The sequence below is a fragment of the Plecotus auritus genome (genome assembly GCF_963455305.1).
Source record: "Plecotus auritus genome assembly, chromosome: 5".
Classification (NCBI taxonomy): Eukaryota; Metazoa; Chordata; class Mammalia; order Chiroptera; family Vespertilionidae; genus Plecotus; species Plecotus auritus.
In genome coordinates this window covers 7353949-7381265 of record NC_137776.1, presented here as the reverse complement: position 1 = coordinate 7381265, position 27317 = coordinate 7353949, and the positions used below count along the sequence as shown (strand labels likewise).

General features: G+C 47.7%; 1 protein-coding gene across 1 annotated transcript in view; it reads left to right on the top strand.

Annotated features, from left to right (window-relative positions):
• ANKRD44 (ankyrin repeat domain 44) overlaps positions 1 to 27317 on the top strand; it is a 259546-nt gene that overhangs the window by 156411 nt on the left and 75818 nt on the right. The window contains exons 6-10 of the mRNA XM_080669556.1: positions 505 to 592; positions 3240 to 3382; positions 5171 to 5383; positions 12631 to 12709; positions 22002 to 22116. Coding sequence (XP_080525682.1) covers positions 505 to 592; positions 3240 to 3382; positions 5171 to 5383; positions 12631 to 12709; positions 22002 to 22116 — 638 coding nt within the window. The remainder of the gene's footprint in view (positions 1 to 504; positions 593 to 3239; positions 3383 to 5170; positions 5384 to 12630; positions 12710 to 22001; positions 22117 to 27317) is intronic.

Below are 27317 nucleotides of genomic sequence, written 5' to 3'. Positions count from 1 at the left end.
ACCTTTATGGAATGTGGTCGTAATATTTGTACACGAAACCACAGTCATTTATATCCATTTTTATTTACCAATTTTTAAATATATTTTTATTGATTTCAGAGAGGAAGGGAGAGGGAGAGAGAGCGAGAAACAGCAATGATGAGAGAGAATCATGGAGGGCCCCTCACCGCCTGCCCCCCACTGGGGATCGAGCCCGCAACCCGGGCCTGTGCCCCGACCGGGAATGGAACCGTGACCTCCTGGTTCACAGGTGGACACTCCACCCCTGAGCCACGCCGGCCGGGCTGTATCCATTTTTAAATTCGGAGCCACGGCGAGTTGAAAAAGTAGCCGTCACTTGCGTCTTTTTCTCCTGCTACACATGCTGCCGGGTTTGAACTCCTTTTGAATTCCGATCTCTGACCGGCCCGGCCTTCCATTTGGCGCAGTTCCCCTGGGGCAGGCGGTGAGGGCCCTCCCCCGCCCACAGCGCACACTGGGCCTCACCCTGGCTTTATCTTGCAGATGGTCAATCTGCTCCTGGCCAAAGGGGCGAACATCAACGCCTTTGACAAGAAGGACCGGCGGGCCCTGCACTGGGCGGCGTACATGGGTAAGTGGCCCGTGGATGAAGCAAGTGCACGTGACCGTCCTGAGGGAAGCCGGGGCTCTCTCACTGACCACACAGGTTCTTTCTCGGGCGAGTCTGACCTCTTCTCCAGCTTGGGATTCGGCTGGATTGAGATTTGGTCCGTTGTACTGGCATGCGTCGAACACTCTAGCGGGGCCGTTGCTTTGCCAGAGGTTTATTTCTCCTACAGGGAGGAGGAGGCATGCATCATGGCCTGGATCCCACGGGGTGTGTCTCAGTCTGGATCGGAAAGCGGCACAAATGGTGCTTCTTTTCACTTGTTGTGGAAGCAAGATAAGGTGTTTACAGAGAAAGCGGCCTGGCTCGCAAACCAAGGAAGTAAATGCCATTTGTCTTTTTATTTATAAATATTTCTGAAAGAACCAGAAAGGAAGGATGGATGGAACCGCCCCCCTCCCCTGGCTGCTGTGTAGGTTGAGGTGGCCAGCGTCACCGTGGATTGTCCCGCTTCCCCATGTCCCGCAAAGCTGGGGCTTGTAGGCCTTGCTTCTGCCAGCCTGGCCGGGAGGTGGGGAAGAAGGTACATTTCTCTGTTTTTCCTTGTCACTTCTGGTGGCCCAAATACCACTGACAAAAGATAGACCCTATGGAGTTTATTCTCGGGGTGGTCCTGTGGGAAATGGAGCTCCTTCCTTTGTGTTTCTGATTGGAGGACATCCTCCAATTAGAAAGCAGACAAGATTCTATTGGTACCAAGTTCTAATGCACTTGAAGGCCCATCCCCGGGAGACGATGTTGGTAAATTACAAGAGATCTACACAGGGGACACAGCACAGTAACGGCAGTGATGACGTTGTTATCTTTATTAACATAGGAGGGTCCTCTGATGTGTCACCTGAAAACAGATCACAACACAGGATGAATACTATGAGCCCCATTAAAAAACTCTATACAGTAAAAACAACCTGGTGTCTGATGCACTGAAATGTTCGTTGATTATCTCCAGGGATTGGTGATTGTAGATGATTTTGGTTTCCTTTTAATACCCCTTGGCTTTTCTGAATCTTCTTAAGGATACAGGCCTTTTATCTCATAAAAAAAAAAAACCAAGAACATTAATTGTGGGAAGAAAAGAAGGTGGGTTGGAGCAGGGATGAAATAAAGGATGTGCTCTTGGGTCTGAATGAATCTTTGGGCTCGAAACACCAGAATCCTAAGACTTGGTGAGCCTGTCGTGTGCAGGGGAGGTGAGCTGAGATGAGCTGAGTTGGCTGAGCGGAATGGATGCCTGGGTGGCCCTGTGGGGCTGCAGCGGGTGAGCGTTTGCCAGGCCGACCTTCGGGCAGAGCACACAGTAGGTGGTGTGGCTTGGCGCTCACACACCTGGGGCTGCCAGTCTGTTCCGTGCTGATGTGCAGCTAGAGCATGTGTGGAATTGCTTTGGAGGAGTAGTCGCCACTTGGTGTGCCATCAAGATTCAAACAGGAAAATACGTAGTGACGACCTGTAGGACGAAAGACAGCACCGCTAGTAACTGAAAACCATTTTTCTATATACAAGTCTTGGGGAAAAAGAGTCAAATATTAATAAAACAAGCCATGACCAAACTCTCTCTGTCTCTCTCTCTCTCTCTCTCTCTCTGTCTCTCTCTCCCACACACACACACACACATCTGTCTCCTACTCATTCACACATATATGTACGCACACCTTTCTCTCTCTCACACATATATCTTTCACTCACACACATACATCTCTCTCACACACACATACACACATCTCTTTCTCTGCCTCTTTCACACGCAGGCACACACCTCTCTCTCACACACACCCCTCTCTTTTCACACACACACACACACACACACACACACTACACACACATTTTAGACAAGCCAGTACTCATCTACCCTTCAGTTATCAACCATGTTTACAGCAATGACCCCGAAGCATCAAACCATCTTTCGATTCACAAAATAAAGGTCAAAAGCATTTAACGTATTATATGTAGTGACATAGGGAACAAAGGGAAATATTCTAGAAAATATGCCAACAGGGGTTGAAACTAGAAGGATTTTCTGTTTAGCCAATAATTCACGAGAATACTTTTAATTTAAACCATATGAAATTGCCATGTCTGTGCCACCCCCAAACACACATACACACGCACACACACACACACACAAAACTGTCAAACAGCAGCAATTTCATATAATTTAAAAGTTAATCTGGAGTCATCCTGATTAATTGATTTTTTTTGTTTCATTAATTTTTTTTAAACCAAATTGCCACTGTAGGGCCTTTCAGTGAGGCAAGGCAATTGGTTTCCAAAGCATTGCTTTCATTTTAACATAATGTTTGAAGGTTGTGGTACTAACATGTTACAGGACCTTGTTCTTATTTATTGATGAACAGGCATCTCTCCCATTAGATCTTAAAGAAAAGGCTCACGTATGAATCATCTATTTCTCCCCACCCCAGCATTTACATAAAGTCTGACACATAGTAGGTACTCTCTAAATATTTGTTGAATATTTCCATGAACCAACTTTGTATAAATAGCTCAGCTAAATATTGATGGCGATAAAAGCTCACAGTGATCGCTTAGGTGGCATGAGTCCTCAAACCATCCCGTAAAGCTTAACGGTATCTCTGCTGCTTGCTCTGTGAAGGTCACCTGGACGTGGTGGCGCTGCTCATGGACCACGGCGCGGAAGCGACCTGCAAGGACAAGAAGGGCTACACCCCCCTGCACGCCGCGGCCTCCAACGGACAGATCAACGTTGTCAAGCATCTCCTCAATCTGGGGGTAGAGGTGAGCCACGACCATGCACCACCCCGGGTATATCTGGGGGCTGTCTGTTTTTCTGAAATTAAACCCTGTTTGCATTTTATTTATTGATTTGAGAGAGAGAAAGAGGAAAGTGGGAGGGGGGCTGGAGAAGGAAGGAGGAGAGAGAGAGAAAACATTGAAACATTGATTTGTTATTCTACCCATTTATCTATTCACTAGAGGCCCGGTGCACGAAATTTGTGCACTTGGGGCAGGGGAGACCCCTCAGCCTGGATTTCGAGAGAATGCAGGCCCAGATGCGGGGGGTTAGCCAGCTGGGAAGGGACCGCAGGAGGGCTCTAGGGTATGTCTGGTGCATCTCGCTCAGTCCCAATCAGCCAGACCCCAGCAGAAGCTAACCTACCGGTCAGAGCATCTGCCCCTGGTGGTCACATCATTGCACGTCATAGTGAGCGGCTGAGCAGCTTTCGCATATCATTAGCATATTACACTTTGATTGGTTGAATGGCGAACTGGGTGACTGGACACTTAGCATATTAGGCTTTTATTATATAGGATTGGTTGATTCTTGTATGTGCCCTGACGGGGGATGGAACCCACAACTTTGGCATATTGGGAAAATGCTCTAACCAACTGAGCTACCCGTCCAGGACTAAATCCTGTTTCCATTTTAATTCAAGAGGAAAAATACTCTTCTTACTAGTACCCTGTCTTTGAATTTCAATGGGCAACTGATGGAGGGCGATGGGGGCATCTAATTACTGGAAAACCAGAAACAGACTAACTTTCTGTGTCACAATGGTTAGAGAAATCGTTTTATATATATAAAATACACATTAACCAGTCAATTTTAAAGACTGGCTAGGACTCCCCATCCCGCCTTTGGAATCTAGCCTTCTACCTGGTGGCTTACAAGCAGAGATGAGGGAGTGGCAGGGACAGCAGCAGAAGGGTTCAGTGCTGAGCTGGAGAGGTCAGCCCAGCCCCTGCAAGTAGCAGAGCAGGAAAGGAAAACCACGTTGCAACACTGAGACCTTGATGGTGAAACCCAGCAGCCGGGGCAGCAAGACCGAGCCATGGCCTAACCCAGGCCAGCTTCACGGTCCTGCTCTAGGATGCGGCCTTGTGAGGTGTCGGGCGGCAGCTACGCCCAGGGTGGCTTCTGAGCCCAACTTCTGAGCTCCGGCTCCGCAGCGACTCCCTGTGCACCTTTCACTTGGGTTCACTGTGAGTTTCAGACTTCCTTCTTCTTCTTTTTAAAAGTATTATTATTGATTTCAGAGAGGAAGGAGAGGGAGATAGAAACATCAGTGATGAGAGAGAATCATTGATTAGCTAGCTACCTTCTACACGCCCCACACTAGGGATCGAGCCCGCAACCCGGGCATGTGCCCTGACTGGGAGTCGAACCGTGACCTCCTGGTTCATAGGTTTGATGCTCAACCCCTGAGCCACACCAGCCAGCCAGGCTCTTTCTCGCTCCCCTAATTCACTTCTCCTCTGGCATTTGTAGGCAGCTTTGCCCTTCACTTGTTAATCCCTCCCATAGCTCACAACTTTCTGTCCACAAGTTGAAACCTCTCACTCACTCTTCCTCCCCAGTTCACTGTTTGTCATGTCCCCTTTCTGCTGATCTTGACCTCCGTGGCAGCATTTCCAGGATGACCAGGGTGGGGCAGGGTAAGCGCGGAATAATTACGTTGACAGATGGACGTTTTCTTTCTCTGGCACAGCCTTTATGCTTTTTGTGGAAAATGGGGTGAATTGGCTGCAGGGATTTTAAGCCCCCTGTCCCGCACTCATTTGCAGATCGATGAAATCAACGTCTACGGGAACACGGCACTCCACCTGGCCTGCTACAACGGGCAGGACGCTGTAGTCAACGAGCTGACCGACTACGGTGCTAACGTGAACCAGCCCAACAACAGTGGCTTCACCCCTTTGCATTTTGCTGCTGCCTCCACACACGGTGCTCTGTGTCTTGAGCTGTTAGTCAACAATGGGGCAGATGTTAACATCCAGGTATGGCACTCTTAGTCTCTCACTCTCTCTCCTTTTCCCTCTCCCTCCCTTCCTCTAAAATCAATTGTAAAAGAAAAAGAAAGAGTTAGAGGAAAGGAAGGAAGTAGAGTGTAGAGTCTTCGTGAAGAAAAGCAAAGAGCGCCAAGCCTGCAGGTTCCTGGGGAGGAAAAGTAGAATAGATGAAGAGAATTTCCGAGTTCTGGATCTTGTAAATAGAGACCATCCAAGGTCCCAAGTGGAGGTAAGAGAAGGTCTTTGGGGGCATTGAAGAGACCAAGGAACTGTAACCCAAGGTGGGGGGAGAGTCATTGTGTGGGATTGAAGTCGGAGAGTGTGCTGGTGGGAGGCTAACAGGTGGCCAGACCTTCAGTGTCCCCATCCTGGTGTCTGAGGGACATCCTTAAAGCCTCCAAAGAAAGAAAAATTATTGAGGTTAAATGAAGTTTCTCTCTTCACCAACCTCCTTTCAATTAATTCAAAGGCTTTCAATCACCTCTGTAAACATGTGACTGATACTCGCAGTGTGCTTACCCCGGGGCTAGACGGACACACCTACCTACTGCTCCCAGGTCCCTGACAGTGGCACTTCCCGTTGGACAGGGGCTTCAGCTGTGTATGGGACTTCTGTTTATGGCAGCCCTCTCTTCCCCATAAAACGGACCTGGAAGCATAGTTACTAGATTTAATATTAACTTTTCCTGTGGACTGCTGATCATCAGTAGAATACCGGACGTAGCATTTTTAAAACCTGAGACTTGGATTTATGTGTTCTCAACCCTATGCCAGTGGGATTTTGAATTAAATCTAGCCTTTCCCCTCAGGCTCCCTACATCCACGCTGTCTACATCCTCTTGGTTTCCTCATTCTCTCGAGTCCCCCTTTGCTATTCCAGATGGCCTCTGGGCTCATAGATCATCTGACATTTCCGTAGAGCCATTCTGTCTGACTCTGGAGGTAGCTTTCTAATTGTGAAGTGGTTATCTCTCTCTACCATGTTGCTCCTTGGATTTTGAAAGTGTTTGTAGATTGCAAGACAGTTTGTATTTGTTTGGATTTTCTAAAGCTTGAGGGAAATCACATATTGAAATATAGCCAATACCCACCCACATGTTCACTTTGTTTTGCTCCGTCCTCACAAAACACTAAAAGCAATGTCTTCATGGGAAACGACGAGAATATTGAAAGAGGAGGAAGGATATGTGTCCTGCGTGCATTTTACAATCCTTCGTTTTGCTTAGAGTGACCGCGGCTTTGACCTTGTAATATTAGTTTATTTGTGATAAAATAATAAAGACATAATACTTCATACAGCCATCCATCCAAGGTTCGCTGGTATTTTGCAAATAGAAAGAGCATGAGGAAACGTAAAATAATATTTCTTCCCCATTATAACTGTAATTTCTGTAGCATCTCAAGGCCCTTTTGGAAGCATTCCGAGTAAGTGTTAAAGAAGTCGCTGAGCACATAGCCATGCCAGATATGCCAGGTTACCTCTCTCCTGGTCACAAGGCCATTTTCTGACATACCTACCTACTTCTCCCAGTTAACTGACAGAGGGCAGCTCACATTGGATTAAGGACTTCAGCTGTACTAGTATATGGTCACTAACATCCAGCCTGCCCCTGGTCTCACTTCTTCTCTGTCTGAGGGCCCTTAGAGCATTCAGCCCTAAGAGAGACAGGATTTGAAGCCCATCACCCATCTACTGATGTGGGCCTGCGCCCTTCTTTATATATACCGGGACCAATTCTAGAACTCGGGTTGTTTTTGCAGAGGTTAAAGGTGAAACTGGAGTAGGCAGGGATAGGGACACGGCCCTTGGAACTCCGGAGAGCATGTGAGGAAAGGAGAGGGATGAATGAATGAGCCAACTACGTCTCATTTCCAGCCTTTAGAACCATTGAAGAAAATTGGACTGTACATGAGCTTTTGTGCAAACCAGGGTTTTATGTTGCCCTTCCATTGACTGAGGAAGCCCGTGGGGGTTTCTGGCTCTGTCTAGACCCCTCCCTCCGCTCACCGTAGTGTTGTGCTCTAGAGGCGCTCTCGGCCTTCAGTAGGACACTGAGCGGGTGACTCCGGGAGGCAGCATATATACCACAAAGAGCGCAAAGCCTGCAGCTTCCTGGGGAGGAGAATGTCTGTGTGTTCAGGGAAGGTTTTGTGAGGGGTTGGAGGATAGGAAGGGCGGCATTAGGAGCGGAAGAAGAGAATGAACGGATTTCTGAGGAACGGGGTCAAGAAAAGGGCAACACTCCCTTAGGCCAAGGATCAGTCTTCCTCAGATGGTGCTGAATTCTGCCCCAAAAGAGTATTCATATTTGTCATAAAATATCCTTACTGGTAATCCTCAATTTGTTTTTCTTCATGATGTATGGCTGAACTCTGAGTCAGTAGAAGAGCTTTATGCTTAATTAAATAAATCCCCCAAATAAAATTTTCTGAGTCCTCAATCTGATGGGAAAACACATCTAGAAATCGGAGGGAGACTAGTCATTTAAGAATAAGATTTAGAAAAGCAAAGCTGTGAATAAACAGAGGAACTGCACATGACCTCTCCTTTGAGCATGCAGGGATCTTTCATCTCGGAAGTTCTCAGAGCATCAGCAGCCACAGCCAGTCCCCATGTGCACCATGTCTCAGGCAGGGCCCCTCTTCCCAACCCGAGGACTCTGAGTTCTAGCTCGCAAGGCGAGGTACAAAGTAGTGTCCTTTTGACCTTCACTGGTGTTCAAGGGCTTTTTGAAATTCATACCATCTGAACAAATCTGCCCTAAAGTGACTTGTCATGCTTCCTGTCACCTCCCCGCCCCCCTGCCACCCATCTCCCTGTGAGAAAGGGACAGTCAGCAACGGCTCGGACTCAGTGGTAGACGAACCCGGGAACCCGTGCAAGGATTGGCAAGGATAACCCTGACATGGGCATCACCGCTGACCACCACGTTGTCCTTTGAGTTTTCCTGACCTTGGTCGGTCATCCTATTTATTTGTCCCTTTACCAGAGGCACACACATTACAAGGGAGAGGCGGGTGTGGTGCGGCTGTCCCTGAAATGGACCCGCTTGGTAGACCACACTCTGCAGGCCCATTGCTTCTGCTCCGGCTCCCTGGCTGCCGTTTCCTTAGCGACCATCAGACTGGGGGGGACGCCTTGGGAAAGGCTTTGAGCTGTTCTCTAGGCATGGAAAAGTGCTCAGTTAAATATGAATAGAGATCACATCTAAACACGGAAATACCCATGGCTTTGTATGTTTAATGAATCACGAACTAGTTACGTTTTCATATTAAATTTAAGAGAAAATATTAGAGCAAAATTTAAAGAAATAGCACCACCTAGGGACAAGTTCATGTCAGTCTGCAATTTCTGTTCTCGCCCTAAGCGCCTTGGACGGTCCTCACGTTTCTAGGGGGGGTGGAGGGGGGTGTTTTAAATCCTTATTCCCAAGTGCTTCCCAGGTTTCGGTGCTTTGAACCGGCTGCACCTCCGACAGCAGGGCCCGGCTCCCGAGTCGGAGAGCTCTGGGGAGCCGCCGGCGGGGTGGCACAGAGCCTCGTTACCCTGATGGCTGCTGCGTTTCCTCTAAAAATGCCCTTTCAGGAAGCCTCTGGTTTACTTCCCTCGCTCTTCCTCAGTCCTTTCCGACTCCGGTCGCACTGCTGTAAGGCGGGGAACAGACCCCATCCGTTCCTTTTCCGCCGTCTGCCTGCCAACTGTCACCACGAGGCAGCTCCACTCCGCTGTCACTCCTCCCGAGGCAGCTCCACTCTGATGTCACTCCTCCCGAGGCAGCTCCCCTCCGATGTCACTCCTCCCGAGGCAGCTCCACTCTGATGTCACTCCTCCCGAGGCAGCTCCCCTCCGCTGTCACTCCTCCCCAGGCAGCTCCCCTCTGATGTCACTCCTCCCCAGGCAGCTCCACTCCGCTGTCACTCCTCCCGAGGCAGCTCCACTCTGATGTCACTCCTCCCGAGGCAGCTCCACTCTGATGTCACTCCTCCCCAGGCAGCTCCACTCTGATGTCACTCCTCCCGAGGCAGCTCCACTCTGATGTCACTCCTCCCGAGGCAGCTCCACTCTGATGTCACTCCTCCCCAGGCAGCTCCACTCTGATGTCACTCCTCCCGAGGCAGCTCCACTCTGATGTCACTCCTCCCGAGGCAGCTCCACTCTGATGTCACTCCTCCCGAGGCAGCTCCACTCCGATGTCACTCCTCCCGAGGCAGCTCCCCTCCGATGTCACTCCTCCCCAGGCAGCTCCACTCTGATGTCACTCCTCCCGAGGCAGCTCCACTCCGCTGTCACTCCTCCCCAGGCAGCTCCCCTCCGCTGTCACTCCTCCCGAGGCAGCTCCCCTCCGATGTTACTCCTCCCCAGGCAGCTCCACTCTGATGTAACTCCTCCCCAGGCAGCTCCACTCTGATGTCACTCCTCCCGAGGCAGCTCCACTCCGCTGTCACTCCTCCCGAGGCAGCTCCCCTCCGCTGTCACTCCTCCCGAGGCAGCTCCACTCTGATGTCACTCCTCCCCAGGCAGCTCCACTCTGATGTCACTCCTCCCGTGGCAGCTCCACTCTGATGTCACTCCTCCCGAGGCAGCTCCACTCTGATGTCACTCCTCCCGAGGCAGCTCCACTCTGATGTCACTCCTCCCCAGGCAGCTCCACTCTGATGTCACTCCTCCCCAGGCAGCTCCCCTCCGCTGTAACTCCTCCCGAGGCAGCTCCCCTCCGATGTCACTCCTCCCCAGGCAGCTCCCCTCCGATGTCACTCCTCCCCAGGCAGCTCCCCTCCAATGTCACTCCTCCCGAGGCAGCTCCACTCTGATGTCACTCCTCCCCAGGCAGCTCCACTCTGATGTAACTCCTCCCGTGGCAGCTCCACTCTGATGTCACTCCTCCCGAGGCAGCTCCACTCTGATGTAACTCCTCCCGAGGCAGCTCCACTCTGATGTCACTCCTCCCGAGGCAGCTCCACTCTGATGTCACTCCTCCCGAGGCAGCTCCACTCTGATGTCACTCCTCCCGAGGCAGCTCCACTCTGATGTCACTCCTCCCGTGGCAGCTCCACTCTGATGTAACTCCTCCCCAGGCAGCTCCACTCTGATGTCACTCCTCCCGAGGCAGCTCCACTCTGATGTCACTCCTCCCCAGGCAGCTCCACTCTGATGTAACTCCTCCCGAGGCAGCTCCACTCTGATGTCACTCCTTCCCAGGCAGCTCCACTCTGATGTCACTCCTCCCGTGGCAGCTCCACTCTGATGTCACTCCTCCCGAGGCAGCTCCACTCTGCTGTCACTCCTCCCCAGGCAGCTCCCCTCCGCTGTCACTCCTCCCCAGGCAGCTCCACTCTGATGTCACTCCTCCCCAGGCAGCTCCACTCTGCTGTCACTCCTCCCCAGGCAGCTCCCCTCCGCTGTCACTCCTCCCGAGGCAGCTCCCCTCCCCTGTAACTCCTCCCCAGGCAGCTCCACTCTGATGTCACTCCTCCCCAGGCAGCTCCACTCTGATGTCACTCCTCCCGAGGCAGCTCCACTCTGATGTCACTCCTCCCCAGGCAGCTCCCCTCTGATGTCACTCCTCCTGAGGCAGCTCCCCTCCGATGTCACTCCTCCCGAGGCAGCTCCACTCTGATGTCACTCCTCCCCAGGCAGCTCCACTCCGCTGTCACTCCTCCCGAGGCAGCTCCACTCTGATGTCACTCCTCCCCAGGCAGCTCCACTCCGCTGTCACTCCTCCCGAGGCAGCTCCACTCTGATGTCACTCCTCCCGAGGCAGCTCCACTCTGATGTCACTCCTCCCGAGGCAGCTCCACTCCGCTGTCACTCCTCCCGAGGCAGCTCCACTCTGATGTCACTCCTCCCGAGGCAGCTCCACTCTGATGTCACTCCTCCCGAGGCAGCTCCACTCCGCTGTAACTCCTCCCGTGGCCCGGCCTGTGCGCAGCTCTCTGCTTCTCTTCCGGGGAACAGACTGAGACTTCTCTGTCTAAGCCTGCGCTTCTGCAAGCGGTGCTAGCCCACAGTCTACAGCAGGGTGCTCTGCAGGCCACAAGTGGGGCTCCCCGTCACCCCGATTCCGACTCGGTAGGCCTGGGTTTGGGCACAGAATTCCCATTTATAACAAGCATCCCGATGGTCAGGCGCCGGTAGTCCTCGGTTGACGCTGAGAAACCCTTCTTTAAGCAATGATTTGTGTCCCACCGTAGAGTTTTTTAAACCAAGAGCCATCTTAAAGGACCAGAATATGGGATGCATCGATAACATGAACTTGCGTTTTAGAAACCACATATTTTAACCTCAGGCTTAAGAAAAGTATTTCCCCTAAGACTTAGAAAAATGACAATTACATAGTGTGTGTTTTTATTATTATTATTATAATACTTGAATGAAAGAATGCATTCTGTTGAGGATATCTTTGGTCTAAAATAACATATTTTGGGGGGTGTTACTCTTTTAAGAAGAAGTTCTATGAATGACTCTTTCTTAATTAAATGTGTGGGATTTGGGGATTTGGTGTAATGATGATCAGTATATTGATTCTGTGTATGTTTTATGTTTTGGCTTCATCTGCGTCAGGAAGTCCCGTCTCTTATGTCTCGAACAATGACGCGATGGATGCATTCAATACACATTTCCAGGCGATCTTTCAAGTGGCAGCTTGCTGGACAGTTGCATGCCTCGAGGCTGTGAATTCAGCCTTTCTCCTTTCCAACAGTCAGAAGTGTTTTCCTCTGGAGTTAGAAGGGAGGGATGGTGGAGGATTCTAGGTTCATCCTGAGAGTTGCAGTGATTTATGGCAGTTTGGGCTACGCCAGGTCACACAGGGCCAAGCGAGGTAACACACCGTTTGTCTTTTTTTTTCATGGACTATAGACCAAAGTTGAAAAAAAAGTCCTTGGAGAAAACTTCCTTCATCTAGTAGGTTACAAGAGATGAAAACCTTTTGGAGGATTTATTCCGTTTGAAACCGAGTCGTTTAAAAATTGTCAGTATAATTAGACATTTTGCATTTCTTCTCTAAAATATTCACTTCTCCTGACTTCTTTACGATGTGAGGTTATTCAGCAACTTGAGATATAACATACACTTTACCGTTCGCTTTCAAAATTATCTTTTGCCTCTTGTCATTTTTTTTATTATACTTAAAAAACATTTAAATTGACATTGTCAGGACATTGCCAGCAGTGTCCAGCGGGATGTCTCGGACCGATGTCCCCGGTCCATTGTTTCTCTCTCCCTTCTTTTTCAGAGTAAAGATGGCAAAAGCCCGCTGCACATGACAGCCGTCCACGGCCGGTTCACGCGCTCGCAGACCCTCATTCAGAACGGTAAGAGGCCTCTTCCGCGCCCTCCTATTTGAACGGTTATCTGGCCCCATGAGCTTGGCTGTCAGTCATCTGCACGTGAAAGGTGATGCTCTTTTAGAGTTTATTGCGCTTGGATTTGCAGTTTCCTTTGATGTGCTCTGCTAAAAGCTCTGCCTCAGCCATCACACCGCCAGCCAGCTCAGGGGGGACGACATAAAGCCACTCACTTTCACAGTCCATTCCCAGTCAGTCAAAGAACATGTGAGTTCTGAAACTAGCCATGATACACATGCCTACATAGGCTCGAGATGCCGCACTTCCCACTCAGAAGCTGACAAAAATAAGTACTGTACGTTTCCTAGCAGGAAATCGGAGCTATTTTCAAGTTTCAGAATCCACCATCATTCCCTAAGCTAAGATGCATTGGGCTGCCTGGGCAAAGGTAGCTAACGATGAGGTGACTCAGGACAAAAGCAGGTGGGTATGTGATGTGAAGAATCCTAGCAGCCCTGACCGGTTTGGCTCCGTGGATAGAGCGTCGGCCTGCGGACTGAAGGGTCCCAGGTTCGATTCCGGTCAAGGGCATGTACCTTGGTTGCGGGCACATCCCCAGTAGGAGGTGTGCAGGAGGCAGCTGATGGATGTTTCTCTCTCATCGATGTTTCTAACTCTCTATCCCTCTCCCTTTCTCTCTGTAAAAAATCAATAAAGTATATTATATATATATAAAAAGAAAAGAATCCTAGCAATCACATGCTGGGTAGAAACCTTGGGCAGTCACATGATCTAGTAATCTCCCAGGCTTGCGGCAGCAGCCTACGTGAACCAATGGGCTGTCTCCGCAGCCAGAGTACCTGGGAGGGTCGCTTCACATCGTGGGTGGTGGCCGGCACCGCGAGTGGGGTGACCTTCACAGCCTAAGTCTGTTAAATTAGCCAATCTTAGAGACAACTGAATAAAACACACCAAGATCACGAACCCCCTCCCCCACCCCCGTACACACACACACACACACACACACACACACACACACACACAAGGTTAGCCCAGATTTTAGTTCATGTTTCCGCTGAATCCCGTAGTTCCTCAGCTCTCTTTAGTTGACCCACATTTCTCCTCCTCACAGTTCTGGCATCAATTTTCTTGGGCCTATTTTTCTCTCACCTGTCAGAACTTTGATGACAGGCACTTGAATTATTCGTGGCACTGGGTTAGAGCGGAGGCACTCAGGTCGTAAAACCAAACCGTCGTTTGACATTTGGATGGAAGACCAGCCAGGGAAATTATGCTTAGAAAGCAGAATCCCTGCAGCAAGGCAAAGGACATGCCTGAGCATTTCAGGGAGACTAACCAGTCCGCAGTGCGCCCGGGGAGGGAAAATGAAGATGAACGGCACACACTCGTTCTTTGTAATTGACATATGTGGCCTGCCTTGGACATTCACTTTAGTGAAAGGCCCACGTTGATGCTTTTATTCTGCTGGGCGTGGATGGGGGAGGTGGCACCCCACTCTCCAAGACGCTTAGGGAGAGAATAGAAATTGCAGGCTGACAACTGTGTCTCTCTTTTGATCAGTTTCCTTACCCCACTGCATTTCTCAGAAGCAGCGTGCCCTGCCTTAAAAAAATAAACAAAACTAGGGAGAAATTTGGTATAGTTTATTTTTAAAAAATTAATTCAAATGAACTGGGCCTTAGCTCTGTGGCATAAAAGCTTTGTTCCCGGTTAGAGCCATTTCACGCACCAGTGACCAGACCAGAGAGAGCAGTTTCTCACCTTGTAAGCCCTTCCCTCCTCACGTGGGTCCTGGGGGCCAGATGTAGGGGCCTTCGCCTTTGAGTCCTGGCCAGCCCCACCTCCCCTCTGCTATGCTAATTGCTTTCAACAGTCCCCCTGGCGGGGCACGGGGCACTGCTTTGCCTTCTCCAAAGGCAGCCCCTGCAGACCTGAAAACTTCCACGCCCTTCCTGCACATCCTTGCTAGATGTCTGAGTTGAAACGAGACCTGAAAGGGACCCCATCTCTTGTCCTCAGTGACCAAGGAGCTTTGTTTCAGAGCCTGTCTCATTCTTGGCTGGCCTGCCATCTTGCTTGTGGGTTGGATGGGGTCCAGGGGTCTCAAATGATGGGGACTTAAGGGCTAGAATATGTAGTCCATCCTATATAATAAAAGGCTAATATGCAAATCAAACAAACAGTGGAACAGCCTGTCGCTATAATGCACACTGACCACCAGGGGGCAGACGCTCAATGCAGGAGCTGCCCCCTGGTGATCAGTGTGCTCCCACAGGGGGAGCGCCGCTCAGCCGGAAGCCCTGAGCTGGGCTCACGGCTGGCGAGCGCAGTAGCAGTGGCGGGAGAGGCTCCACGGCAGTGCTAAGGATGTCTGACTGCCTGCTTAGGCCCGCTCCCCACAAGGGCTCCTGGACTGCGAGAGAGCACAGGCCGGCCTGAGGGACCCCAGTGAGTGCACGAATTTCGTGCACCGGGCCTCTAGTTATATATAATTCCAAAGCTACCTTTGGTTGAGAGTTCATACTGTGCTGGCGCTTGGCTTAGCTCTGCACACGAATCCTTTCCACCACCCCATGAGGAAGAGGTACTGGGACAGCTCCATTTCAAAGATGGGGAAATTGAGGCAGAGAGGGCGTGGCTTTTGCCAGGATATATGGCAGGTGTGTGAAGGCACAGAGATTGGAACGGAGGCAGTCTAACATCAGAGACTGAACTTAAGAAATATCTATATTTTCTTACTGATTTCAGAGAGGAAGGGAGAGGGAGAGAAAGAGATAGAAACATCAATGAGAGAGAGCCATTGATCAGCTGCCTCCTGCATGCCCCCCACTGGGCATGTGCCCTGACCGGGAATTGAACTGGGACCTCCTGCTTCATAGGCTGACGCTCAACCACTGAGCCATGCTGGCCGGGCCAGAGGCTAAATTTTTTAACCACTATACTTATGTCTTTTCTGGATAAACAAGGCCATTAAAGTTGTTTTTGACTTGAATTATATTTAGTCCAGGAGTTGCTTACGTTTGGAGTAAGTCGTCCCTGAGATAGGATAATCTCCGTTCTCCTCCAGCTGAGATTTCTTTTTTTTTTTTTTTTTAATATATTTTATTGATTTTTTACAGAGAAGAAGGGAGAAGGACAGAGAGAAACATCGATGAGAGAGAAACATCAATCAGCTGCCTCCTGCACACCCCCTATTGGGGATGTGCCTGCAACCAAGGTACATGCCCTTGACCAGAATCGAACCTGGGATCTTTCAGACTGCAGGCCAACGCTCTATCCACTGAGCCAAACCGGTTAGGGCCAGCTGAGAGTTCTTTGCGCTCCTTCCCCCGTGAGAACTGCGAGGGCTTCCATCTGACATTTTACACAGTGTCCTCGGAGGAGAAGAAGGAGCTCTGTTCTTCCCTCCGGTCGGGTGGCTTCCTTCTGGGAAAGTACGGAGGCTCACACCCTCACACCCGCAGGGCCTGCGTGCACCTCGGAGGGGTCACTGGGCCAGGGGACCCGGGGGCCGGCCCACGTGGGGACAGCGCTGGCTCCTGAGCCAGCGAGCAGGCTACGAGGAGCCGCTGTGTGTGTTTATTGTTGTTGTGTTCAGTCCCTCTGGGGGTTGGACTTTCTAGGGCAATTCTCCGCCTCTAGTCAGGGTTATTCGTTCTCCATGATCCCTTTGTTTTTCCGGAATGATTCAGCTTCGGTAAGACGGCCGTGGGTGTTTTCCGTTGGTAAGCGAGGCTGCCTCTGCTGTTCAGCCGCGGTTTGTTGTCTGAAGCTCTGCTGGCACGGCCAGCGGGGAAGGCCCCGAACGAAGCCGGCGTGGAGTCAGGAGGCTTGGGGTCCAGCCGCTGGCCGCAGGCAGCTGCTCAGATCTGGTCAGTAGGTTACAGAAGTCCAAAGCGGCTGTTTTCTTCAGGAAGCTGCACACATAAACAGAGTTTGGAAAGGAGGAGTCGAGTGCTGGGCTAGGATGCGTCCTCGTGAGGTTTTTGACCTTTCGGCTCCCGGTTCTTCTGCGGGACGTGGTGAGCTGAGCGTGCTTGCGGGTGCGATGCACTAGCTCCGGACGAGTGCGCAGACCGCGGTGTGAGGGCCCCGGGCACGCTCTGCGCTCTGCTAAACTCAGCTCCCTTTTTCCTCACCAATGATCCAGGACAGATTACCAGTGTTGAACTTGCAACCTTTTCAGGGGTCCTCAAACTTTTTAAACAGGGGGCCAGGTCACTGTCCCTCAGACTGTTGGAGGGCCCGACTATAGTTTTAAAAAAAAAACTATGAACAAATTCCTATGCGCACTGCGGGCCCGGGACGCGTCGGCTGCTAAGCAGGACAGGCAGCGGCACCCGGCGGGCCGGATAAATGTCCTCGGGGGGCCGCATGTGGCCCGCGGGCCGTAGTTTGAGGACCCCTGCAATGAACAGTAAAGGTATTTAATTTGCATTCCAAGAACATCTTAAAGGTTTTCAGGTAACAATGGAAAGGTTTGGGTGAATGGAAAATGGAAATTCATTCATCTAGACGCAGTGGTTCTCAACCTTCCTAATGCCGCGACCCTTTAATACAGTTCCTCATGTTGTGGTGACCCCCAACCATAAAATTATTTTCGTTGCTACTTCATAATTGTAATTTTGCTACTGTTAATGAATCGTAATGTAAATATCTGTGTTTTCTGATGGTCTTAGGCGACCCTGCTAGCGGTTCTCTGCTGTAGAGCCTAAGACAGCCTTGGGCAAACTACGGCCCGCGGGCCAGATCCGGCTGTTCTATCTGGTTCTCTTGCTCTCCCCTCCGCTCCTTTACTTTGAATTTATATTAGTTCACACAAACCCACCATCCATGCTTTTGTTCCGGCCCTCCGGTCCAGTTTAAGAACCCATTGTGGCCCTCGAGTCAAAAAGTTTGCCCACCCCTGGCTAAGACCATCGGAAAACACAGATATTTACATAACGATTCATAACAGTAGCAAAATTACAGTCATGAAGTAGCAATGAAAATAATTTTATGGTTGGGGGTCACCACAACAGGAGGAACTGTATTAAAGGGTCGTGGCATTAGGAAGGTGGAAAACCACTGCTTAGAGGTCCAGTTTTAATATTAAACATTTCTGAATAACAAATACCCAAATTATGTTTTCTTGAAATGTGCTTTATTTCACTTTTGAATTGTATTTTAAATGACAGTAAAAGCATGTGTGGAAGTATCTATATTTTTGCTGTTTTAAGTGGACTTATTAAATGAGAGTACAACAACTGGAAGAAACTTTATTGGCTCAGCTTCTCCTTTCCACCCTTTTCGATATTCTTCACTCTTCTTTCTTCTACCCAATTTTTGGCATGTCTGAGACTGGTCAATGGGGCAGCTCTCACATCCGTTGAGAAAGCTTTGCTGTGAGGGACCTGAGTGATTTAGTGTGTATTCAGGGTGAAGGCTTCTCTGACGTCTGGGGGTCTGCCTCCCTCATCTCCCCGATCAGCTCCATGACTAGACCTTTCAGGCCGACCACTGTGGGCGGTTCTCACACAGGTACATGTACCAGGATTGCTCTGAGGTTTCCATGGAGACCAGCTGGCTGCCTGTCCCCAAGATTATATCCCATCATAAAAATGATTGCCCTAAGTGGGATGCTTCTAAATTTGGATCAGAGTAAACAATCTGTTAAGTCCCTAGAAGATCCTAATTTTATTTTCTTATTTTAACTGATTATAAAATTAGGACATGCTCATTGAAAAAGTTAAATCATGAAAGAGATTGCCCATGATATTCACCAATATGTCTCCCCAACTCCATCCCAAGAATTTCTATTGACAATTTGATGACACTTCCAGATTTTTCTCTGTATTTAAGAATGTATATGTGTACACAATATAAATTTATATAACCATTACTTTCATTTTTACAGAAATGATTATAGTCAATATGAATAACTGTTTTTTTTTTAAAAAAAAATAAGTACTGGACCACAGTAAGAAAGATTTGATATGCAAATATTTTTACGTCGATTTCTTTATTGCCAGGATGTGGGTAAAGCCTTTCTAACTACAACTTAAAATCTAAGTACAATAAAATACTGGTGCATTACAAAAATATTTCTTAGGGTAACACACCAAAGACAAATGAAATTCCACGGGGAAAATATTTGCAACATGTATTACTGATAAATGGGTAATCTCCCAAATATTTTAAGAGCCCTGAAAATCAAGGGATAGAAGAACCCCCTTACACATACACACACACACACACACACACACACACACAGAGAGAGAGAGAGAGAGAGAGAGAGAGAGAGAGAGAGACTTAGAAAAATGGGCAAAAGTCAATGACAAATAGTTCAGAGAAAAAGATAAACAAATGGTTCTTCAATATATGACAAGATGCTCAACTTTCCTGATAAGAAAAATTCAAGTGAAAACTACACTGGGATGCCAGTTCTCACCATCACATGAACCCTCATAGCTTGACAAGCCTGTGGCGTAAAGGCACACATACCTTGCTGCCGAAATTGCAAAATCACATGGGGCCCGAAGAGGCGAATTTAGCAAAATCTAACAAAACCACACGTTCATTTACCCTTTGACCTAGAAATCCCCTTTCTAGGAATTTACCCGGTTGATATACCCAACAAATACGAAGCAACAGTGAGGTTATTCATGACAGCCTTCTTGATAATAGCAAGGATAATATTTACCACCTAAATGCTCCTCCATACGAGACTGGGGCACTGAACTAGTACCACATCCGTGCGATGGAAACTGTAAAGCTGTACAGAGACAGAAGGTCTCCAAGAAGTGGTCTCAGGAGGTGAATTCCAGGAGATGTTACGTGAAAAGGAAAAGAGCCAGGTGCTTATTTTTGCAGAGAAACACAGGAAACATAGACCAAAACCAATGCAGATGACTTCTACAGGATGTGGTTGAGGATGAAGCGGAAGGGATAGAAGTGAGAGTGGGGCTTGGTAAAAATCGAATTGTGACTTTTGAAACATGCCCTAAGTACTTTGTTGTGCATTCATCCATTTTTAGAACTTTCTCAGATGCGCCACCCAGTAATGGAATAACTGGACCTTATGTGCCTGCTGAGGAGATGGAGTGGGGAGTGCACCTTAACTCGGGGGTGTTCTTGACACATGTTTAGCCTGAATCTAGTAATAAGGAAATCATCAGGCAATTCCAGAGTGCAACGCTCTATAGGACTCCTGGCTTGGCCTCCCAAAGTATCAGTGACATGAGAGACTAAAAATTAAATAAAAGGCAAGAAGATTTTTGTAAATTAAAGGAAACTAAAGAGACAGGACAACCAAATGCTATCAGAATTTTAGATTGGATCCTGGAATTTTTAAAATGGCTCTTAAGCACATTTTTTGGTAAAACTGGAGAAATTGGAATATGCACTGTATATTACATAAAGTTATATCAATGTTAAATTTCTTGGGTATAATGATGGAATTGTGGATATGTAGGAGATTGTCTTTGTTCTTAACGGTGAAATGTCATATGTCTAACTGATTTTTAAGTGATTCCTCAAATACATGAAAACAGACTAATATTTACATATATATAAAAAGAGCGGGGAAAGAAATGTAGTAAAAGAAAAAGTTGGGGAAAAAGACCAAATACAAATAAAGTACTATATTATTATGGACTACAGATGATTAATGTGATAGTTTTTAAAAATATATTTTCAGTTCAGTTTATGCTTTTACTCATTTTACTCATCGTACTTCAAATTAGACAATCAGACTACATAAAATATTTTCCTGAACTCTCTATTCCCCTTGGTTCTTTGGTTTTAATGTAAGTCCTACATAGGTCTTTAATTCAGCAGGTAAAGTAAAAAATGAATATGTCTTCAGAATTACGTTTAGTAGAATTTGATTATATTGTTCCTTCAGAGCAGGGATCTGATTGTAAGATGTTAGGGGCTTATAAGACAACTAGAGACCCGGTGCATGAAATTCTTGCATGGGGGAGGTGTGTCCCTCAGCCCAGCCTGCACCCTCTCCAATCTGGGAACCCTCAAGGGATGTCCGACTGCCCGTTTAGGCCCGATCCTACCTGGGCAGATGGACATCCCTCTCACAATCCCAACTGCTCACCTGCCTGCCTTCCTGATTGCCCCTAACTGCTTCTGCCTGCCAGCCTGATCACCCCCTAACCACTCCCCTGCCAGCCTGATTGATGCCTAACTGCTCCCCTGTCAGCCTGATTGCCCCTAACTGCCCTCCCCTGCAGGCCTGGTCACCCCTAACTGCCCTCCCCTGCAGGCATGGTCACCCCTAACTGCCCTCCCCTGCAGGCTTGATCGTCCCCAACTGCCCTCACTTGCAGGCCTGGTCCCTCCCAACTGCCCTCCCTGCTGGCCTGATCACCCACAACTGCCCTCCCTTACAGACCTGGTCCCTCCCAACTGCCCTCCCCTGCTGGTCATCTTGTGGCAGCCATCTTGTGTCCACATGGGGGCAGTCATATTTGACCACATGGGGGCAGCCATCTTGTGTGTTGGAGTGATGGTTAATTTGCATATTATTCTTTTATTAGATAGGATTAGATAGGATAGAGGCGTGGTGCACAGGTGGGGGCCGGCTGGTTTGCCCTGTAGGGTGTCCCAGATCAGGGTGGGGGTTCCCTTGGAGCATGGGGCGGCCTGGGTGAGGGGCCTGTGGTGGTTTGCAGGTCAGCCACGCCCCCTGGTGACCCAAGCGGAGGCCCTGGTATCTGGGATTTATTTATCTTCTATAATTGAAACTTTGTAGCCTTGAGCAGAGGCCAAGGCAGGCCAGGGCTGCGGAAGCTTGGCTTCCTCCATCGTCAGTGGCAACTCAAGCCTTCTGCTCTCTCCAGTTCAGTGGCTGCCACCATTTTTGTTGGGATTTATTTATCTCCTATAATTGAAACTTTGTAGCCATGAACGGAGGCCAGGGCACGTGGAAAGCTTGGCTTCCTCCATTGCCAGGGAAACCCAAGCCTCCTGCTCTCTCTGTGGCCACAGCCATCTTGGTTGGGTTAATTTGCATACTCGCTCCTGATAGGCTGGTGGGTGTGGCTTGCGAGTGTAGCGGAGGTACAGTCAATTTGCATATTAATCTTTTATTAGATAGGATATGGAAAGATTTTTCAGAAGCATTTCTAGCAGACCTCCCTCCATGCAGTTTTACTAATCCCCCTTCTTCAGATGGAAAAGCATTCCTATACTTCAGAGGAGGAAAGAAATCAACATCTGATCACCAGGAGTGACTAGCAGAGAAGGTGGTATCAGATCAGTCTGGATCCTTACGCTATATCCTGTGTTCAAAAATCTTTTCCAGGAGGAGAAATTGACTGTGTGGATAAGGATGGCAACACTCCTCTCCACGTGGCTGCAAGATACGGCCACGAGCTTTTGATTAACACCCTAATCACCAGCGGAGCGGACACAGCCAAGTAGGTGACTGCAAAATGCGGTGGAATGATTGCCATGCGTGGAAATACTGCCAAAGGGATTCTGCCGTGCGGTAGATCATTTATCCAAGTTCAGGTGGATCTGTTCCATTATGCTAAGGACAAATTAAATTTGAATGAAATTAAGTGACTTTTAATGACGGATGTAAGGAAGAACCAAATTAATTATTTCAGCCACATCGATAAGAGGCCTATTCCAGTGGTTTTAATTAAGGAGACTTGAACTTCATTCCTAACTCTGCATTGTAATCGTCTTCTGCTCTTCCCCATGCTCAATGTCAGTTCCACAGGGAAAATGAATCAGACGTGGGCAAATTTAGAATGTATTCAGGATGCTTGCTTAATTTTAATTATGTAATTATAGGGTCCAATTGAGTAAATATGCTACATAGGGAGGGGGTGCTGACTTCATTTAACACTTCAGTTCAACAAGGATGTATAAGGCATCTGGACCCGCTGTCACCGTGCCAGGCGCTATGGGGAATTTCAGAGTTGCCTGATTGGTACCTTCAAGGAGGTCATCACCGTGTTGGAGGCCCAAGGCCTGCCCAAGGCAAAGAACCATGCAAGTTAGTATATAATAAACTTCCAAATGAAACAGGACGTAGGTAGCAAGATGTTTGGTGTAGACAGTGTGCCATAGAGTGTGGGCAGGAAGGGGAGAGCGCCAGTGTGGCCCACTTCTCAGAACAGCCTTCAGGTGGTGAGGTTTCGGTAGGCAGAGGGTACAGACCCCAAGCAGAGAGGAAAGCAGGAACAAAAGATGAAAAGAGTACAGTTCTGGGAAGAGTTTGGGCTCCAAGAGTGTGTGTGGTGATGCCATGCTCTGCCCAGAGGCCGCGCCATGTCCCAGGCGGGGCCGGGCTGTCACTGCCCAGGCTCCAGCCCAAGCTGCTTTGCTTGTGAGCTGTATGGCCTTGAGCCCATTGCTCCATCTCTCTGTGCTTCGGTTGCATATTTGAAAAGTGGGCGTAATCATAGTACTTACCCATTGGTTTGTTTATAAGGATGAAAGGGCGTAATTACCAGTAAAGTTCTCTGGAATAGATTAAGAGCTGTATGAATTATATAAATACATCTGCTAAGGCTATGAAACAAGATAATCCATGTTTTTTGTGCCCATCACAAAATAAGCTATCATTAAATGTTAACTATTATTTGTTAGTTACTAATATGTAGTAGAACCAGATTAAAGAGGGCCTTGAATAAAGAGGGTAGCCTTGATCACAGAGACTGTGGGTAACAATAACAATTTTCAGGGGCAGAACAATTATGAGGGCAGCGTATTATTAGGAATTTTATTTACCTGACACTTTTGTACAATAGCATCAAAAGCCTTGCTTGAGAATGAGCCAAATGCAAATGGCCTGGGAAGGTGTGGTGGGCTTCAGAATAGTTACCTGTGTGATGACAGTATCCCGAATGCTGCTGCCGTGCAGACAGAAAAAGAAGTGAGCACAACTGGTCAGGAGGAAGAGAAGTTGAAAAATGATAGAGATAAGCACCCCAAACCTGAAAAAGTTGGGGAAGGAAAACCAAAGGGCTCTGACACCCATGAAGGGGCACGAGCCCTGAGTCAAACTGCAGCCCGTGCTATAGAGCTCAGAGAAGTAAGAAAGAGCGACACCGTGATCTTTGTTTTCTGGATGAGAGAACTGGTTTGTCCTGGCTGAAGGTCAAACACCCAGCAAGTAGCAAAACTACATGCAAATTCCAAGTTTCTGACCCCGCCCCCTTCACCACATTTGGGTATTTCTAACACCATTCGCTCACTATACTAATTCACTTAATATAAATGTATGTTGCTATGAAAAAGCTCCTGGATTTATTGAATTTCGAGTCCCGCCTGCAGTGGCGTTGGCGGGGCCAGACCAAATGATTTTGCGGGTCCCGTTCCCCACCCCGGACTAAAGGAAGGTTCTAGAAAAGACTAGATGTGGGGAGGGACAGCCATGTCTCTCTGATGCCAAGGCGAACACTTGAAAGAACTGATATTCTAATGGTGCGGAAGTCCTTTGCTCACTCCGGAGAGCCGTCTGCAGATTATTCTGACCTCATTTATCCTGAAATAACTGGGTAGGAGACGCCCGCTTACAGCTAAATTAGAAATAGCTAGTACAAATGCGTTCCATTAATTTTATGTCTGGTCAAATAAATGTAGCCATGTAGCTGGAATTGGCCGCCTCTTTCCTGTAGCGTATGCATTGTGTTAGCTGACACCGTCAGCGATTGGCCTTCCTGGACGTAGGCCTGGTGACGTAAGAGTGGTCCTTCTTATTTGACCTGTAAGGCAGGCAAACCCTCATTTTCTGCTAAAGGTTTTACAGTCCTTCCTTTATGAGCAGTCTTGTATAACAATAAAGGAGTAATTTTATTTTGAAGTGCACGAATCACTTCTGAAGTGATTCAGAGATTCTGAATTCTACTTTTATGTTCTTTCCAATGTCGGCCTTAATATTTTGTTTTCCTATTTGAACCGTAGCAGCATATTCAAGTTCAAATGCCAGTAGAACTTGAGTCCAAATTAATGTTTTCAAAACCTACGCTGAGGTAGTGACTTTTTATTAACTGTGGAATAAAAATGTATGTACCAAACAGAACTTTTGGTAGACATTTTAAAAGTAGGTCTTCCTCCTTTCTCAGGTTTATAAGTAACAGCAAAAACAGAAACCCAAAAAGAGGTAATTTAGCTAGTGTAGAGTGTAATGAATTATCTAAAGGCAGTGGTGATAAGTGGTATGGTTGATTAGAAATATTGATCATGAAGATTATAGAATATAATCCTGTTACAGTCCTGTTGCTGTCATATTAATCACTTACACTTTTTATGTTTTCCTAATTGGTTTCTTACAGAGTTTGATGCTACTTTCATTAATTCATTTGCTTGTATTATTTTATATAAATACTAGAGGCCCGATGCACGAAAATTTGTGCAAGAGCAGGCCTTCCTTCCCCCGACTGCCAGCACCAGCTTCCCTCCGGCACCCAGGACCTGGGCTGGCTTCCCTCGCAGCCTGGCTTCGTCAGAAAGGACGTCCAGAATGACGTCCGGAAGACGTTTGGTCTAATTAGCATATTACCCTTTTATTATTATAGATATCTTTATGTTTCTTTATAAAATAAATCCTATATATTATAGGAGATACATAATCCATTATATATTGTACACATATACATTGTGTTGTATATATAAATATATTATGTATATGTCTATAATATATACTATAACATTTTAATATATTTATATTTTCATCTTTTATATATATAAAAAATGAAGAAGGCTCAAAGAAATCTTGAGCAACCCAACCCTTGATTTTATGTTTTTTCAGGAACTTAAAACCACCCTAGAAAATATTCTATCCATCTTCCTCTTGGAAATGTCCAGAGATATTTAATCATATATTTTTGCCTCAACTGCCCAAAATAAATACAATTGTTAGCTAAAACCTCATTAGCTTACAGTTGCATGTAGTTGGAAGCCTTTAAAACATGCTAGCCAGGAAAAGAAATTGCCATGTTTCGCTGGCATTAAGAGGGAGCAACAGAAACAGCAGCACAAACAGAAAGCTCTCCCCTCCTCCAGCACGTTCTTCCTCTCAGTGAGCATCCCGGTTGTCGCTGATGCAATTGCTGTGCAGAGTTTTTTTGTAAACGACGAGAGAGGCAATTACAAGCAGCGCTCCTGCGCGTGACACTGCCCGGAAGATGGGCAAATTGCATGTCTTGATGGATGCCAGCTATTAGAGACCCTGGGCTGCAAATCTCCATGTAGGGAAAAGAAAGGGACAGAGGAAGACCGAGCAAAAACACTCATAAATAGAAAGAAGTGTTCATGGGAAGAGAGAGGTGGCTCGTTGCTGGCAGACTCCGCTTTTGCAGAAGACTCTGAATACCGTGAGCTATCTGTGAATACGGATATACGTTCACACAGTCACACACATCAGAATAACTTTCGAGATAGCCAATGAAGTTCATGTATCTATGTTAGAATCTAACGCAGCTGTTTTATTTTCCAGTAGGGAGGGCCTGGGAGGTGCTTTATATCAGGGTGGGTGAAATATGGGGCTGTGGCTCACCCAGAGCTGAATTTGTTTTATTTTTCCTTAACAATTTCAAATTGCGTTTGTTTTTTTATGAAGCGTAGAGTCTGAAAGCAGGCCGCTAGTGCCAGAGAAGCATCTTAGGGAATGTCTCCGCAGGTGTAACTAGATGACCTTGCTTGTGCTATGCAGAGGACTTACAAAGTCTGAAATCTATTATTTGAATAAAATGAGATGTTACGAGCAACGACCACTAACAATATAAATGCTTGTAAGTGCACAGGAACTTCCCGATGATGCTGTTCATTATGAGCTGCAGCTGAGCACACGGCTCGGGGTCCTGGTTCGAGGAAGGTGGTGGGAAGAGGAGGCTTTAATCTGGAGGCAGAAGGTGCTGCCCTCAGAAGCTGCCTGTCCCCCAAGGGCTCATCCTGGGGGCTGTGCTGTGGTGGGAGAATCCGTCTAAAAAGTGCTTTTGCAGATTCTTTCTGGAACGCGGTCAGGGAAAGTCTGCTAGGTTTATGAAATAGACGCAAGATCACGTTTGCTACTCCCAGCTGCGCTTCTGTGGCTGGAATCCTGATGTGGGCTGGTGAGCAAGATAAAAGTCTATTAGGAAGATGGCGTTTTACCTGCCAGAGGTAACCAGTTTTTATTCTCACCGAGAATGGTGTTTTCAATAATGCAGCCATTATTAACTTTTAGTGAAGTGCTTGGCACAGGTCAATAATAACTATTGGTTTATGTTTCCTTTTTATTTATTTCAGAGAGGAAGAGAAAGGGAGAGAGTGATAGAAACATCAATGATGAGAGACATTCATTCATCGGCTGCCTCCTGCACGCCCCCTACTGGGGATCTAGCCCACAAACCTGGCATGTGCCCTTGACCGGAATTGATCCTGGGACCCTTCAGACCGCAGGCCAAACTGAGCCAAACCGGCTAGAGCTAAATATTTGTTTATTAATTCAGGGAATAAAGCAGGTTGCTTTCGAAGTTGAGAGTTTGTCTTATCTCTAGCACGTAGCATAGTATCTCATGCTTAGAAAGTGTTGAACAGATGAATGAATGAATGAATTAATGAGATATGAAATTGCTCACCTGAAAGAAAAAAGAAAAGGAAGTTAACTTTAAATGTGAAGAGT